Source organism: Cimex lectularius, unplaced genomic scaffold (genome assembly GCF_000648675.2).
Source record: "Cimex lectularius strain Harlan isolate CLEC.00 unplaced genomic scaffold, Clec_2.1 scaffold52, whole genome shotgun sequence".
In the NCBI taxonomy this organism is placed as follows: Eukaryota; Metazoa; Arthropoda; class Insecta; order Hemiptera; family Cimicidae; genus Cimex; species Cimex lectularius.
The window spans coordinates 1,820,743-1,838,875 of NW_019392742.1; the positions used below are offsets into that span (position 1 = coordinate 1,820,743).

General features: G+C 34.6%; 3 protein-coding genes across 5 annotated transcripts in view; 1 reads left to right on the plus strand and 2 right to left on the minus strand.

Moving 5' to 3' along the window:
* Nucleotides 1-3,744: 3,744 nt before the first annotated feature.
* Nucleotides 3,745-10,731, plus strand: LOC106666808 (WW domain-containing oxidoreductase). 2 transcript variants are annotated; one of them, XM_014394270.2, is made up of 7 exons: nt 3,745-3,954; nt 4,023-4,087; nt 7,142-7,372; nt 7,441-7,642; nt 9,790-9,975; nt 10,030-10,288; nt 10,438-10,731. In XM_014394270.2, exons 1-7 carry the CDS (start codon nt 3,860-3,862, stop codon nt 10,624-10,626), a joined length of 1,227 nt encoding a protein of 408 aa, XP_014249756.1. In that variant the 5' UTR covers nt 3,745-3,859; the 3' UTR covers nt 10,627-10,731. The 2 variants fall into 2 exon arrangements, with proteins under 2 accessions (XP_014249756.1, XP_014249757.1); XM_014394271.2 differs by lacking the exon at nt 4,023-4,087 and having other exon boundaries at nt 3,758-3,954.
* On the minus strand, nt 6,044-6,937 carry LOC106666809. The gene is made up of 2 exons (XM_014394273.2): nt 6,835-6,937; nt 6,044-6,752 (listed from the first exon to the last, which is right to left on the minus strand). The coding sequence occupies exon 2, from the start codon at nt 6,748-6,750 to the stop codon at nt 6,067-6,069; it is 684 nt and encodes a 227-aa protein (XP_014249759.1). The 5' UTR covers nt 6,751-6,752; nt 6,835-6,937; the 3' UTR covers nt 6,044-6,066.
* Nucleotides 10,732-12,150: 1,419 nt separating the features above from the next.
* Nucleotides 12,151-18,133, minus strand: part of LOC106666815 (probable nuclear hormone receptor HR38) — a 76,257-nt gene continuing 70,274 nt past the window's right edge. For both annotated transcript variants that reach the window (XM_014394281.2, XM_014394279.2), the window contains exons 8-9: nt 12,330-15,241; nt 12,151-12,279 (exon numbers count right to left, since the gene is read on the minus strand). In XM_014394281.2, the coding sequence (XP_014249767.1) occupies nt 14,985-15,241 (257 nt within the window). In that variant the 3' untranslated portion in view covers nt 12,151-12,279; nt 12,330-14,984. The remainder of the gene's footprint in view (nt 12,280-12,329; nt 15,242-18,133) is intronic.

Consider the following 18,133-nt stretch of genomic DNA (forward strand, 5'->3'; position numbering starts at 1 on the left):
AGGGACTAGACGTGAAGATCGAATCCCAAATCGAAATCCATTTACTGAAAAAAAGACTATGATAAGAAAAAAAAAAATTGCTCCTACGAATATGCGATTCGTGTAGAAAATGGTGTTTCTGTTGTTCGATGGAAAGATAATTCAATTGTCTCATTTGCACATTTGGGGTGCGTCCTGTAACGAATGTGAAACGATCGTCACAACTAGTAAAAAAAAAAAAGTAGTTCAAGTTCAATGTCCGTCTGTTATCCCTAAAAATATAACGAAAAGATAGGAGGAGTTGATAGGATGGGACAAACTATCAACCTAAACAGAGTTTCGATCAAAAATCGTAAATGATATTGGGGACTTTTTTCGTGGATGTTGGATGCCTGTGTCACTATATGCATAATGTTTGGCAAATCAAAAGGCTTACTGGAACCACGATTCGGCTCGATTTCAGGAGAGAGTTGATTATAACTTATTTGACGAAATATAAGGACCTAAGGCTCTCCTGTAAAGCCCTCAGCTGGCTTAGTAGAAATACGATTAGACCAAAGGAATCATCTGATTCAAAAATTGAAAATAATAAAAAAAGGGAGATGCGTTCGGACAAAATGTAAATCCGAAAATGAGACATCTGCGGTTACAACTCAATGTGGAAAGTACAATGTTGGGCTTTGCGTTACTCGATTTGAGGATTATCACACAATGACGTAAACAAAAGTTTGGACTGTTTGTCAAATAGTATAATATTATTTGTAATATAAAATATTGAATTTTGGTGTGCAATTTTTTAAAATTTCATTTGTTTATATTTTAATCTGGTTTTTTTTCTTATTTATTCTTTCAGCTAAACGTGATTTTGTGTTCCTGTTTTCATTAGGACGTAAAAAATCTTATTTTAATTACATATTACATTAATATAGTTAGACATTTTTAACTCAATAAATTTAAAAAAACTTTCATCAATAATATGTATTTGCATATTTTCACCAATATCCAGAATACCTCCCGCAAGTGCCTAGTGTGTCCACTGGGACACGTATCATAACACGGTTACTGACAACTATATATTTTTTATTTTATTTTTACAATAAATCATAAGCACGCCAATTAAATATTTTAGAATCAAATTTTTTCAATTTACAAAAAAAAATTAATCTGGGCACTACTGGGTTAAGCTAAGTAATGAATGTGTCTGTTGTTGGTCAAAGCATCTGCCCGGGAGAGATCTCGACATAAGCATGCTTTTAAGATTTTTTTAAAAGCCAAATTTATCATTTTACCAAAAAAAATCAATGTTGTGTTTACATGTTAAGTCGACTAATAATCTCTACACCTAATTATTATGGAAAATAAATAAATACATTTTTTTGGTGTGTGTCTTTGAGTGTATTATATAGACTATTATTTCATAATCTGTTTCTTAATATTTTTCCTGCTAACGGAAAGTTAAAATTTTCATTATAAATTGTAATTGGTAGATGTTTTGAAATTTGAAAATGGGAAGTATGATTGTTTGTCATAATTTGGACAGTAATATGACAATGCACATTGCACATATGCAGCCTAAAAAAAAGTCCTAGTACTATCGTCAATAACGTAGTAACATAACAATAGTAATTTTTGTATTGTTTTTTCAAATGCTATATAAATGCAAATATATAATTTGCCTTTAAAATAAAATACTACAGAAGACAAGAATGAAGATAATTTATTAAAGGAAATAATTTTTGTTGATAATTTTGGGAAGAATACCAATCATGCTAGTATGAGAGATATCTATCGGGACAGTTATGTACTAACAATTTAGCAGGTTACGCAAAAATACACATCTTGATATTTAAAAATATATATCTATAAAATAATAACCATGTAACATATATATTTGTATAATTTTAAAATAGTTATTGGGAAAAATGTAAAATAAAGTAAACAGTTTATTCTATTAATCACTCTCACTACTGCATTTAATGTGTTGTTCAAAACAAAAGACAATTTCAACATGTTTTTTATTTGGCATTAAACAGAAATAAAATAATAATCAATCAATTACCTTGTTTCATTAATTTGACATAGTAAGTAGAGAAATCAAGATGCTTCTGAAACATCGTCTTCCCTTAACTGTATGATGATAGTAGCTGCATCATCCATTGGAAAAATTCAAGTGACCGAGAAACGAAAAGCTATTTTTTTCTTAAATTATTTTTCATAACTTGCACTGATTGCACCTGGTTACATCTCAATCTTCTCAACTCACTTTTACCCTAGCGAGGATAACCACTGCTCCAATCTACTGTAATAGCAATCAAAAACTACTGTATACTAATATTAATGTATATTGTATATGTATTATGGGTATTGTACCTTTTGCAATGGCTCCAGTCAAGCATTTGAGTATGAGAGTGTGATTCAGAGGAAGGCAATTTTATTGCCAGCGTGAATTGCTGGATGAAAACTGTCAGAAGACTGAGTGTAAACAACTGCAATAGGAAGGATTCTTCAGCTCTTCAGAGAAACAGGGCTTCATACTAGAAGGATCGACCTAGGTCTATGGATGAGAACAGTATATACATCTATCATCAGGCTCTATGAAACCGCAGCATTACGGGAAATGAGATAAGAAATCTGATGACAAGTCCAAAATATTTCAATTTCCTCCAAGACTGTAAGAATAAAAATAACCTCAAGGCCCTGCACTTCATTTGTGAACCACTTCTTACCACAGCTCAGAAAATGGCCAAGCTTCATTTTGCACGGGAACATGTGAATTGGACATTGGAAGATTGGGGTTCACTTTACAGATGAGGTGAGAATTGGCCTCAAATCATTAGGGTAAGTTCATATGGAGACGCTCAAGAGAAAGGTACGCCTCATGCTGTATGATACCTCAGGTGGCATTCCACGTTGTCATTGTTGTTCTGGGGTGGCATTTCCTTTGACGCTCGTACCGAATTGGTTGTTGTGCAAGGAAGATCTCTAACTTCACATAGGTACTTGCAAGACACAATCGAAGGGCATGTAGAGCCATTTGCCCCCCCACAACAGTGAGAGTTTCTCGATAATGCAGGCTAATGCCCGGCCCCATAGAGCATGTACTGACGATGACTACTTGAATGAGGTTGGAAATGAGTGCTTGTTGTTTCCAGCTCGAAGCCCAGATTTGAAACCTAATCGAACACATTTTGGATGCGAGTACGACGTCAAAACCGAGGTCCTAACACCATATTAGAGTTGGAAACGACTGTTTTTGATAAATGGGAAAGAATTCCTCAGGATTTTATCAGAAATATTTTACGAGGAATACAAAGACGTTTAAACTTTAACGGACGTGATTCGTGCCAGTGGTGGAAATACTCGGTATTAAGGGGACAAATTTTTCGAAATTTACATGTTTGTTTTTGAATTTTTTGATCTTTCCTCAATAATTGATTTTGGGAAATTAGGTAATAAACATTTTCTTTTTAAATATCTTATTTTTACTACCAAACCTATTTTTGGTATGCAAAATATGAATAAACCTAAATACATTAAAATTTAAGGGTGGTGCGTTAATTTTGTCCATCAGTGTATATATCAATTATGTATGAAAAAAAGCATTTGTAAGTATGTCGTGCTCAAATGCAGGGCCGATGGAAACGATTATCCGTTTATTATATTGTTATAATCCATTTATTCTAACAAATAAATAAAAACTGATGAAAGCACGGAATTCAAATATTGGCGGGATTTCATATAAATTACGTCATTGATTGAGACTATCATGATAAGCTCTTATCAGTTAATGACAGGTGCAGTGTTTATTTGGTGGCTCAACTATTTTTTAGTTTTTAGAAAAACCCTTTTCCCCGGCTTTAGAGCCGTTATTAAATAAAGAATGGCATCTTATTTTGGAGATTCCGACAGCGAGGATGAGCTGCCTCCAGGCTGGGAAGAAAGGGCAACTGCGGACGGTTCTGTCTATTATGTCAAGTAAGAGAATTCCTTATTTCCTGCCCCTTTGTCGCACATATTGGTCATCAAGAATTGAAATTCTACAGCCATACGACCAAGGGGACGCAATGGAACCATCCTAGGACTGGGAAAAAGAAAAACGTATCTGGAGGTAAAGAGAATGGGTCACCTCCACTGGATTTGTTGGCAGTCCAACGTTATATCTAGGTCTTGTACTGTACACTGTAAGATCAGGGGTTACACAGTCATTTCAGCTTCTGTCGCAGGCATTTTTAAACCCAAGCACATTCACATCGTAATACACTTATATATATTTCAATTAACTATTCTTTTTATTTTAGATTTTGGTTGAGATGAAAAAGTTAGTATCATGAGTCATGATAGCTCAAGTAGTTAGAGCAATGGCGTATCAAGCCGAACGTCGTGTGTTTGAATCCCGATCGTGACACTAACTTCATCTCAACCAAGACCTTACATATAAAGAATAAGAATTGAAATAATTAACATGGCCAATAAGACCACTAAACATAAATGGCTTAATATATTCTTGATGATGTATCTAACCCATTATATTTAGGGGTCTATTGACCAAATTACTTCTTTCAATTAATCAATCTTTTTTATGTAGGGTTTTGGTCGAAAAAGATCGTGGGTTCGAATCCCGCTTGTGACACTAGCTTTTTCATTTCAACCAAATCCTACATAAATAAGATCAATTAATTGATAGATATATGTAATGTTCACTCAAGTAGTGCAGTGGAGTATTTGTTTATTTCATGCAAACTACACTTACATTTATTTGTTTATTTCCCACAATAACTAAGTATAAAGATTAATAGTTTGGATCATCTGTGACCACAAAAATTTAGGTGTTGACATCATTGTAAGGTAAAGGTTCCGGTTTGGTACTGAAATACTTACAAATGGCCTTTTTTTCACCGGCACCATGAGGGTTCATGAAAAAATTAATAGTTGACTTAAAACATAAACACAATATCAATAACTTGTTGTTTACCTTTTGTAAAGTGTTACTAATCCTTTTACATACTTTCGATTAAAAAGATAGACAATCAGTTCAATTTAGATAAATTTTTCCAGAGCCACCTTGTCAAGTGAGTTAAATAGTTTTCAATTAAACAACAAATTTTATTAAAAATTTAATTATTCTTATTTTTTCTTAAAAACGTGGTTTTTAATTTAAAAGATATCACCTGGTTAGATGCTTTGGCCATCAATGGATGTAACACTCTACCATCCACGATGGTTTCCAGGGTTTGGGGCCATCGGAAGTCTAGATCAAAGAGAGTATTGTTTTATTGCTCTTACAGCACTATGTAACCGCCATTTAATGGCTTCCTTGTTAGGTAGTCCACTCCAAACAGTCCTTAATGTAAGGTTGAGCCCAAAAACAGTTATCAGATGAACTCCAGACATACTGCATCAGGTTCTAGAATGGAGATTATTTGCAAATCAGCATCTTGCTTACGTGAACAGTCCAGGGCTGTTCTCTTCACAGAAGCGTCGGTTTGGTTTGAAAATCATATGACTAGGACCATGTGTAAAGAAGACGTGGAGTACCTATCAAGGATCTTCATGTGCCATGCATTAATGAATGGCCTTTTCAAAGTCAGATAGTTGTGGCATGGGGTGGAATGTCCATGTCAGAACTCATTATAATATAGAATGGATGTTTGCCTGTACTATGGTACATTGACAAAGTTCTTCCATCTAATCTAATTAAGTGTCTATGTGGTCAATATTCTGCCACTGGTTAGGGAGTAGTTGCTGGAGTAGCTGTCTTCCTGGGTGTTAAAATGAAGGTAGTTGTGAATAAGACAATGTTTCCTAAATGAATATAATCATATTCAGTTTGGTTGTCTTTGTTCATCCTCGTCTGCCTACTCTTGCTGGTATGGTCTGCAAGATTCGCCATTTTCAATAGAGGTTTTATTGCAGGCTTAGGTAATTGTCGACCAAAATACAGGTTTATCACCTTACATACCTTAACAAGTAATCTTATTAATTACACAAAATCTAGTATCTGGCTAATATTTTGTTCTTATTTTGAGCCTAGAAAAAGGTAAATGTTATAAAAGGAAATTTAAAATTAAACAAAACTGAAAAGATGTTTTAATTAGGGAAGTACTTACATAAATCGTTTTTACTTAAAACTTTTCTTACTTTTTTGTCTAATGTTTTGTTAATAATTGTTTTAATATTACTCTCAAATTGAGCAATAAACCATTTGGATAGTTGTTCGAACATGTTCTTAAACACTCCAAGGTTAGTGGCATTGACTTGTATACCGCTCAGTTCATCGAATTTTAAATATTCAAGTTTAACTTCACATTTTGGCAAATATGTTAACACAATGCTCATAGTTAAAGAATTTTTTTGGATTGAGATGTCAAGCTGGCCGGCTTGATGTATCCCAAGGATGTCTAGTTTGTAGTTTTTGTAGCCGGCTTTCATCTCGGAAAGTCCCAACGCCACCTTCAAGCCGACCGTGCTTCCTTTTTTGACGATGAGAGTGTCGCCCGTTCTATGCAGCGATGCTGGATTTGTGAAATACCCCGATGTCGCCTGAAATGTACCATTGTACGGTGGTTTTCCGATTTTCTTGTTTTGATCTGGCAGATGGATTGTCACTTCTCTATCCCGTATGAAAGCACCGTGCACAAATTGTAAAATTAGATCGATTGGCTTGTTCAGATTAATAGAGACATCGTTCTTAAACAAATTGTTGTTAATTTCTTTGCTGGAGTACTCATGGGACAGTAGTATGGTAATAGCTAATGCCAATAAAAACTTCATTTCTGTATTAAAAAAATAATAAATAAAAATACACACAAAAATTGGTCAATCAGCTTATTTTAAGCTATTGTATGTATAATTTACCTCTTATTGTGGAGAAGAACAGAACGCAAATACTCTTCTTTCATTACCAAACAGTCAATCTAATCTTAATTGAATTTAATCGAGTCAAGAGTTTTAATTGATTTACTTAAATTGCCTAATTGATTACTTAGCAATTAAAAAGTTCGTTTTATTAAAAATAAAGTTTTAAATAAATAAAAGTTTATAATTTAATATATATATGTGTTTCAGAAACAGGAAGTGAAAATATTTTTTATTTTTAATGCTAAATAGATATATTTTTAGATCAGACAGAATTGTTTGAATGCCACAAACCTTTTATTTTCAGAACTTCCATTTGGTTGGGAGAGAATTATCGATGAGAATGGAAAAGTGATGTTTGCAGACCATGCGAACAAGACAGTGACGTACACGGATCCAAGGCTCGCGTTTGCTATCGAAGAGAAGGAATACCCATCTGATTTCAGGCAGAGGTTTGATGCGTCCAGCACAGCTCTACAGGTCCTGCATGGGAAGGATCTAAGCGGAAAGACAGCAGTCATTACTGGAAGCAACACGGGTAATTTACAATTGGGATGCTTTACCGATTAGGAAATATGTGGCATTTACTTTGTTGGGAATTTCAAGGCATCGGATTTGAGACCGCTAGGAGTCTGGCGTTGCATGGATGCCATATCATAATGGCGTGCAGAGATGAAGCCAAGGCTCAAACAGCCATTGATAAAATAAAAGCTGAGAGACATGATGCAAATCTCACTTTCATGAAACTCTGTCTCGATCAGCTACAATCAGTTAAAAACTTTGCTGAAGAATATAGAAAAACATATGGGTATGCTATTATTATTATTAAAAATTCTACAACTATAAAACAAACATACACACTAAAATCTTAAGGAGTTCAAATATTTTTTTTTTCATGTGCCAACTTTCCAAAATTGAATTTTTTCCTAGATAAGTCATGTGACTTAGCCTATTTTCCATCTTACTTACCACCTGCTTACATGTTGCATATGCTGTCGGCAGAATGAACGTTTGAAATGATTTGAATTGTTATGAAATAATAACCGACATAGCAAAACTAAGCACAAAATAGTTATTAAGATTAATTAAGGTTTTTAGTTGAGATAAAAAAGTCAATGGCACGAGCGGGATTCGAACCCACAATCTTCACTAGATACGCCGCTGCTCTACCACTTGAGCTATCGTGACCTCGATCCACTCGGACACTAACTTCCCATCTCAACCCCACCTTTTGAATTTTCCCTCCTTTTTGCCATTTTTCAACTATCTCAACTAAAAACCTCAATTAATTGTAATATATAATTGGTCAAGCGGACCACGAAATTAGTGAATTTAAATAGTTATTAAAGTTGAAAGACACCAAGTATTTCATGACAGTTTGATTTATAAAATTATATTATTTTAATTTATAAATAGTTATTGTAGATGATCAATGTTTTGTAGATTTATCGACCAACTCAATTCAATGAAGGTCAATGAAAAATTTTTCTATTCTAAATTTTTGCCAAGCTTTTGGCACTTTATTGTGCCTTCTTCAGAGCTAGATTTTTGGTCAAAAGTATATAAACATAAATTTTTTGATTTTTATGTCAACTAAAGCCATTTTTTTTCTTTTTGTTCCTCACCTTTTTCATTGAATTGACTTTCATTGACCAACAGAATATTATAATCAATGTTATTTATAATATGTTTGAATGTTTATAATTACTTAGTGCTAGATCACGCAAGTCAGTAATTTGCAAACTGCTTTCTAAAATTTGTTAAAGGGTGATGATGATGAGAAGGCTACTATGAAGTGGTGGTTTAGTATTCCCCAAGCACTGCAGATTTTTGGCTTGTACTTTTTCTAGTTCCTTAGTCCAGGTCAATTGACTCCATTTTCATAGTAAAACGGTCATTGCTTTTTTTTTTTTTGCAGGGTCTTCTTGATACCTTAGGCTAGGTTGCCATCTTGAAAGATCAAAACAGTGCAGATAGGTAGATCAGAACAGTCAGAAAAAATAAATTCTTCTACACGTATACCCCTGACCAACCCCATTCACTGTACAGTGCTTCACCTCAGTCATCCTTAAAACATTTAAAAGAAAATGAAAATTAATTATCTCCATTAAAATATCCTTATCTTCTTGTTTATAGTTTAATTATCATCCTCATGCGTCAGCGTACTTGAAAACGTTGCATCAAAATATTTATTATCTTTGTAACAATTTAGTCTGAAAAATCTCTCTACTCTTTAAATAAATAGCCAGTTGCTAATTAGTTGTTTTAAAAATTGGCTTTACTTGCTTTTGTACAAACATGGCTTGTTGGTCAACATCATGAATTCGTGATAGTCCAGTAAGATAAGTAGTGCAAGTACGTTTTAAAAATGCAATTAATTAACTGAAGACAGAGCAGAATTTTATTTTTTATTTTTTTCATTTATTGTTTATTTATTTTTTCATTTTTTAAAGTGCATTATTAGTGACAATACAAGATAAATAATTAGACAAAACATAAGACTATTTTTCTAATCCTAGTCATTTATTATGTTTCTGCTACAACCTTTTACATATTCACTATTTTTCGTGGTCCACTTGACCAATTAATAACATTCAAGTAATTAAGGAATTAATTAAGGTTTTAAGTTGAGATAAAAAAGTCAGTGTCACGAGCAGGATTCGAACCCACGATCTTCGGCTTGATACGCCGCTACTCTACCACTTGAGCTATCATGACTTCTATCGAAAAAGGAGGGAAAATTCAAAAGGTGGGGTGAGATTGGAATTTAGTCATGACTTCGAAGTCACGAAAGCTCAAGTGGTAGAGTAGCAGCGTATCAAGCCGAAGGTCGTGGGTTCGAATCCCGCTCGTGACACTGATTTTTTTATCTCAACTTAAAACCTTAATTAATTGACTTTTATATATTGTTTAATTTTCATATCTTTATTTGTTTAAGATAAATTTCTTTTACAGGAAATTGGACATACTCATTTTAAATGCAGGCATTTTTGGAATTCCATACAGTCAGACAGAAAATGGTTACGAGACTGTGTTCCAAGTTAACCATTTATCTCATGCATTCCTAACACTTCTCTTGGAGGATTCTCTGACCAGGGGCGTGCCTTCGCGCGTAGTCTTTGTTTCATCTGAATCCCACAGGTGTACAAATAAGACCAGTGTTAAATAACAATAAACTTGATTTTTTTTTTATAGATATTCAAGTCTAACCGCAGAGACTATCAGCGAAGGAGCATTGTCACCGAGCAGGGATAATTACTGGAGTATGATGGCATACAACCACTCCAAGCTCCTGAATGTTGTGTTCGCTGGTAAATTATCAGAAAAATGGGCACATAAAGGCATAGCTGTGTTTTCACTCCACCCTGGTAATATGGTATCGTCAGAACTATCAAGGTACTGGTGGCCATATCGTTTCCTCTTCTCAATTGTCAGGCCGTTTACAAAATCTTTGGTGAGTAATTTTTATATATTTACAAAAGTGATTATATTTGCTCTTAAATTAGTTTTTAAGAAGGTATCACTATTTTTGTTCAACAAACAGGTCATTCGAGTCAAACAAAATATTAGCATAACAATAATTAATTATAATTTTTGTTTCAGCAACAAGCATCTAGCACTACAGTTTATTGTGCAACGAGTTTAGATTTGAATTCAGTGACTGGACTCTATTTCAACAACTGTTTTAGGACTGAACCAAGTAAAACAGCAATTGACCAAAAATTTGGTAATAAAGTTTGGGAACTGACGAAAGAAATGATTTTAAAAGCTGGTTTTAAAATTGATATGTAATCTAGTTTTATTTTTTTAATTACATATGTGAAATGCAAAGTGTTCTTAAGATAAATCCATTTTTATGTTAATGTGTTTGTATAATAAATTTATAATACATTTAATGCTTTTTGTGTGTATTTAACAGATTTTCTGTTGTTTTATCATTACAACTTTGGTCTGCCTATCCTCGCTGATTCTAAATATTTCACATTTCAACCTGCAAAATCAAGAATTAAAGCATTCTAAAGTTTTTCCTTTAAAGGAGGGTTTAGTGACTGGGGGTGTTTTGGTGGCCCTGACAAGGGCCGGTGTTGTTCTGGAGTATTGTGATGATGGATCGAGGGCAGGACTCTGTGTGTGTGCATGTGCATGCGTGTGCGTGCGTGCTGTTGGTAGTGCTCTGTGTCCGAGAGAGCCATTGGCCGAGGTCCGGGACCGTGTGTTTGAAAGGACTAAGGAAGTAGTTGGCTAGTAACCCAGTTGGCTGTGGTGAGAAGGCGAGTTAGAGGCTAATGCTGTGAGTACTCTTCTTGTTGTTGTTGGTGCTTTATTAGTGATTGACGAGAATTTGTCGAGTAGACAAGACTCAAGGTGAGATCTCATCGGGGAGACGAGCCTGAAGCCAGTAGGACAGGGTCCCTGCTCATATGTACAAAATGGCTCTTCTCTGATTGGCTGTAGAGTGGAAGGCAAGACCTTACCAGCACCGATGGTGACACCTAGCGTGTACTGTGGTAACTGCAGGTGGCCACCACAGAGGGTATTTCAACTACATGGTTATACATTTTTAAGTAACTGTTGCGGCCACTGATGCTCCCACTGCCATCCCCTCAAGTGCCCTGTAATAGGCAGGATAAGGCTATGATACCTAGCAAAGGCATTCCTGTGCTATTTACACCTAGATACCAGAAGAATTCTGTTCATTAAAGAAAGATAGATCTTCCAGGAAGTTCATTAGGAGAGATAGGACAACAGATGAGAGGTTAGGTGCTAAAGGAGGTGTGCTTCAACTCCAAATAGGGATGAGAGTGGAATTAACAGCACCCTCGTTTGCTTCTGCCCGTTCACTGTTTATTTAGTTTAAAATTTTGCCATTAAAGTGGGTAATAGACAGGAATGGTCTTGATAGTCTAGCATTGTGGAATTGTGAATTTAAATTCACAAATAAACAGTAGAGATTAAAAGGATTTTTCAACAAAAGGTTGTTATTGAATGGCATGAAGAGATGTTTTATGTTTCTTGTCATAATAACCTTCATCAAAATCCACATTATGAACAGTTGAACAGATTTAACACTGCAAGCCACACGGCCTATGGTCTGACAATGTGAGGTTGCCTGAAATAAATTCTAGAAATAGGAAAAGTGGTTGATGGGCTATGAGAGAACAATCTTAGGATGAGACAAGGACGAGAATTTAGACAGGAATTGGTTACGGTATGGAGATAAGTACCAAGATTCTTGAGAAAGACCCCACCGACAAAAATGAGTAAAATAATTTTGAGATCAAAAAACGTATGTATAGTCGCATAAAATAAATGAAAATCACTCATATAACAGTTTTATTTCAGTTCCCGTTGAATTTGGGCTTAGGGCTGAAGGTTTTTAGCAGTCTGGACGCAATCCAAAGGTTCAAAACCAGTATCATACTCAGAAGGAGAACGTTGAGTTGCCTGTAACATTCGAATGAATCTCTTAACAGGTGTAACATACCGTATATTACCTTGAGTTCGACGACAACGGTTTGGCATGGGCCGTCCACATGTAATGCTGGAGACATGGCAACAAGACCATGGCTATGGTAAAAAGCATGATCCGTTTGTGTTTAAAAGGGGAACAGTACAAGCTAGAACAGGGAACCTGGTCTACCATTCTCTCCATCAAATTTCTACTCATTTTTGACAATAAAGCACTTGGCTGTTCGTAAGTAAATTCTAATCACCTGTCTTACAACAGCGATTGTTCATGTATGCTAAAGGCGCGTCTAAAACTATCAATAAAACCAGTTTAAATTGGTACAAACATATGGATCGGAGGCTCATTTTTTGGCCATATTATTCATTCTTCTATTTCAAAAGTCAAATACTTTTTACTACGCATATAAAAAATCCAGCTACGCAGTTTGGATTCAGAGCAAAATTAGTGAGTTCAACGACGAAATATGAGAATATTCGACGACAAGAAAGTGGTTTGATTGCCTGTGAAATGCAGAATGAAATGATAGAAAACGATTAAAATTTAATCCGTCGACCCTTGAGAAAATCTCAAAAAATAAAATCGCTTCGGCCTCTTTCTCGACACTGAATAGGACTTCGAAAAGGTTGGCTTGATGGTTTATTAGTTAACCTTAAAACATTACTCCTTGGAACTCAGTACATATCCTTCACGAGAGAAAAAAAGTTTTCTGTCAAATAGCAAAATGCAACATCAAGGGCTCAAGTTATGAAAGGAGTACCAGAAGAAAGCGTCATAGGAGCTTACCTAAATTTTGCGTTCAAGACTATTCTGGTTTGGTACGACGGATTTGTCAAAATCCTAACGTTGTTAAAACGTTCCTAGTCACAGTCCTAGTGATACGATCTTACCTTGGAAGGCAGTCTAGTGTTCATACATTCAGATTAATGCTCACAAACTATTTTACATAGTTGTCATTTTTCAGTTTCATGGAAATATTTAAACAGATTGTTTAAATCTTCCTTATCTATCAATTATGATGTGAATTTTTTCAGTTGAGACAGTTGCTTGGTTGTCCAGGATAACAAGTGTTAAGGCTTGAATGAACTTTTGAAAAAAAAAGAGTATATTTTCCACTTACAAATAATGACGAAAATCGATATTGGGAACAATATTACGAAACAAAGTGCTTCAAATACTGGTGCTTCACATAAAGAAATACATCTATTTAATTTTAATTTTTTTCTTCGATTTTTTATTAGCAATTACATCAGTGGGCTATGTCTATTATAACTAAGCATGACTTGTTAACAGTATATAAAATTTGGAAATCCGTTTTACCAATGGCAAGTGTAACAGTTATTTTTTTAAAATAACAAACCCAATTTTCTGATTGACAAAGAAACGTTTTACTTTCCTACTGTTTTGCTTATATTTTTTACAAATCACTTTGTCAAAATGTGGTCCACAATTTTTTTTTGGTTTACAGAAATATAGCAAATTTTGTGCACTTAAAGGAACTACTTACACACTTATGTTTCTCGAAAAATGACAAAAGGAAAATGTATCAAAGTATATTTCCACAAAATGTCTTTTTCTAAATTCACCAACCGATCCCTAAGAAGGCAGAATTCAGAATTAATAGATAAGGCAGTAACAATGCAAAGTTCCTTTCCATCTTCGAAAATATATTAATCGTGTATTATATTTTTATATATTTTATTATGATGGATATGTATTATTCTGTTGGACAGTAAATTGCTATGATATATTTATTGTTACAGACGGCTTCATTTTTTGAGGCCAATATTTTCCATATTAATATATGATTTTCATGTTATCTATCAAAAATACTCAGAATACAAAGGTATATAATCATAATATTTTGATTTTCCTTATTTTTATTTTATAATTATACAAACTGTAAGCAGGTATATACAAAAAGATGATTGTATTGAAAAAATTGCTTACACAATCTCAACTTTCATTACTTTGCTCGAAATTTAAAGAGGAAAAAGATATAGTTTTTCTTACATTTCTCAGTCTCTTCTAATAATATCTCGCCGGCATCTCAAAACGACAATTTCAAAATCCCTTTGCACAATTTTTAAATATTTTAAACATCTTCATGGTAACTTAAAACCTGTATACTAATTGTTTCAATGGGAATTATTTTATGATATATAAGGGATTGAAGAATGTGGGAGCACTAGGACAGGCGGTGATGTACGCAAAATTATTACAATAGGATGATAGGTTTTGATCTGAACTTGACTACAATCAAAAAATAAAATAATTAAAAAAAACACTGGTTTTTGGGAGGGCTTTCCCAACAATCCAATCACAGACACTTCCTCTTGCGTGGTAACTTCAACACTATTTAACAACACAATAAAATACAAAAGAACAACAAAAATAAAATCCTTATCCCATACGAATAGGCCACAAAGTCGAAAAATCTCCCCTAAAACATTAATTTGCAATAATATGACACAGAGCAAAATTTCTAATTAGTTCTGAAAATAAAATCTATTCTATACAGAAGAAATAAGGGGGAAAACATATCTATATTAAAAACAAACAAAAATAAATTGGCAAAACTGTACACAAAAGTCAAATATTTTTGAAGCACAGACACACGCAATTAAAAACCCTCCATTTCTTAAATCTCATTTAGAGTCCGTTCAATTGCTTTTGCATTTGTCTAAAAGGGAAGGCTTGCCATGAACATGTTCTCGATGAGGGGCGGCGCTGGGACGAGATCCTCCAACTTGAGATAAAAAATTCTCTGGAGCCCCTGGACGCTCAGCGATCGGAGTTCGGGAAGTTTACCGAGAAGTCTTGAAAAGTAGTGCGACTTCCTCTGAGCCTCGGCGTTATAAGTGACGTGATCTCGGAGGGATCCGATGATTTTCATTTGGAGCTGTTCTACCTTGTGCGCCTCCCTCAGACCGTGCCGTTCTGGAACAAACAATACATCATGTAAGTAACAAAAAAAAATCATCATCAAAAATCATTTTCAAAAAGAGGAGGGGATAACATGCAAATCTATTTTACGATAGCCTTTCGCCCAGTTTTTATGCCTGATTTATCAAATAAATTGATTAGTTTGTATATTTCCTCTGTGCATGTGAATATTCTGGATTAAATATATGAAAGGAAGGGGGTGCTTAACTTTACACCCAGGCATATTGAGTACTCTGGGGTAAGTGTGTGACGTCTGAAGAGTAAAAGTAAGTTATTAGCGAAAATGGAGTTGTTCCAACCCTGCCCCAAGGGATGGCACTACTTGGGTGTAGTGTATGTGTATGTTTTATAGGGTCCTGTGTTTTTTATGTTAATTTAATGTAATGAATGTAATTATTAGCGTGAAAGGAAGAGGATGTTTCACACCACATCCAGGAATATTGAGTACTCGGGGGTGAGTATGTGACGTCTGGAGAAAAGTAAGTTATTAGCGAAAATGGAGTTAGTTCAATCCCGCCCCGAGGAATGTAGTACTTGGGTGTAGTGTATGTGACTTCTATGTTTATATAGGGTCTGTGCTTATGCTAGTTTATTGGAATGAATGTAATTATTAGCGTGAAAGGAAGAGGATGCTTAACTGCACATCCAGGAATATTGAGTAGTCTGGGGTAAGTGTGTGACGTCTGAAGAATAAAAGTAAGTTATTAGCGAAAATGGAGTTGTTCTAACCCTGCCCCAAGGGATAGTACTTGGGTGTAGTGTATGTGTATTTTTATATAGGGTCCTGTGTTTATGTTAATTTAATGTAATGAATGTAATTATTAGCGTGAAAGGAAGAGGATGCTTAACCCCACAGCCAGGAATATTGAGGATTCTTGGGTGAGTATGTGACGTCTGGAGAGTAAAAGGAAGTTATTAGAAAGAATGGAGTTGGTTCAAACCCGTCCCGAGGAATATAGTACTTGGGTGTAGTATATGTAATACTACTGTATGTCTTTATTCTTTAATATACATACAAAGTATAGTATATGTAACTTCTCTGTTTATATGGGGTACCGTTAATTTATTGAGATGAATGTAATTATTAGCGTGAAAGGAAGAGGATGCTTAACTCCGCTCCCAGGAATATCGAGTACTCTGGGGGATTGAATGTGACCTAGACTTCTATGTTTGTGGTGATGTATAAATATGTATTGTATATTTTATTCTATAGTTGACAACCTAAGGTAAAAATGAGAGGTTAGCATTTTAAGATATCATCTTAGTTTTCATATAAAAGCAGGAGAGTCAGACGCTCAAATTGCAGGCTGAAAAATACCCGTGAAAGACCAGTAAGAGATTAAAAACACGCAGAGGGTCGGCGATGACCTCAGCTGCCCCTAAACTTCCCACATTATTATTATTATTATATGGCCGCTGGTTTACGCTAGGTTTTGTACAGATTATCAAATGTGCAAAAAAAAAATCGGTTGGGTGCTCTGATTTTGAGATCAGGCCGATCAAACCCACAGAAAGACAGGAACAACTTTGTTCTAAGTACTAAGCCGGGTGAAGGAGAGAAAGTGGGATATTCGCTTTTCTAAGAGAACCTTCGTATCCGATGTTATTTATGGCAAAACGTCCACTAGATAAAAGATCAAAGATTTGCGGCCTAATTATCTATTCTTTCTGCAAGAAGACGTAATTTTTTATTGTAATAATCAAATTATTGAATATTAAATAAAACAAATTAATATATCTCGTATAAATAAAACAGTTTGCTAGAACTTTTTTAAACTGAGTTTACTACTAGAATTGGTCATCAAATCATGACATTTCTGCCAACTTTCATTTGTTAGACACAAATTTTCCAAGTTAAAAACTTTTCAATGGGTTTTATTGATGTTGTAAGATACAATAATTATTATTAGTCAAAAACCACTATTTATTGATTAATGTTGGAAGGGGCGATGGGTGGGCAGGCACACGCGACTCGTTTCACATTGACAGTTAATTGGTCATCCGAGTCGAAACCAGAAACCGTCGTTCAATTATTCACAGTTGACGTGAGAGGATTTTGAATAATTTTGTACCTGGGAGCTTTCCTTATTTGGCCGCATGCTCAATTGTCCAATTGGACGGAAAACGCTATAGATTCAGATTGACAAGAACGATTGTTTAACCGAAACGTGTTGATCCATGACCAATCGTCATATTGTGCCATACTTTTTTCCCCTCCAGCGATGAAAAACATCAAAATGTACATATCAAGATTAACATAATTTAAAAATTAGATAGATTTAATGACGGCTTGTGGATGTCTACAGAGATAAACCTGACGTTTCGCCATATTCAGTTTTGTGTTATTTTGTCATCGTGTAGAAAGTGATTTCTTCTACTCATATCTTAATCAATTGTTGATCTATTTAACACAAAAAATGTATAATTAAAATAATAAAATCAAATATGAACTATGAAATTTATCTTGGCGATCTGCTATATGGTGAAATTATAATTGGATCGCCTTTGACCATCCAGGTCTGTCCATTATCGCTGGTTTTGATTGTCAGGTTTAGGGAGATTGCTCTGTTAAGTCTGATTAGGGTGAGGTAAGACAAAAAAACCAAAACCTGAAAATGGCGAAATGCCTGAACAGACCGAACCAGCAAAAATAATCGGACCAGGTTGGAGAGGATCAGCGGGTATATTCAATTTGAAAACTTAGATTTTCATAGTTTCTCTAAAGATATTAATAAAAACATTAAATCTACGTTAACTAAACATTAAGTGAAAAATTAATTTTACTTATTTTTATGTAAGGTCTTGGTTGAAATGAAAAAGTCAGTGTCATGAGCGGGATTCGAACCCACAACCTTCGGCTCGCCATACGCCACCGCTGCTCTAACC

Bases quoted from the DNA above. Each gene is read 5' to 3' on its own strand.
- LOC106666808 (XM_014394270.2), top strand. From the start codon at position 3,860: ATGGCATCTTATTTTGGAGATTCCGACAGCGAGGATGAGCTGCCTCCA. The intron at 3,955-4,022 runs GTAAGAGAATTC...GAAATTCTACAG, and splicing joins GGTTCTGTCTATTATGTCAA to CCATACGACCAAGGGGACGC. The intron at 9,976-10,029 runs GTGTACAAATAA...TTTTTTTTATAG, and splicing joins GTTTCATCTGAATCCCACAG to ATATTCAAGTCTAACCGCAG.
- LOC106666809 (XM_014394273.2), bottom strand. From the start codon at position 6,750: ATGAAGTTTTTATTGGCATTAGCTATTACCATACTACTGTCCCATGAG.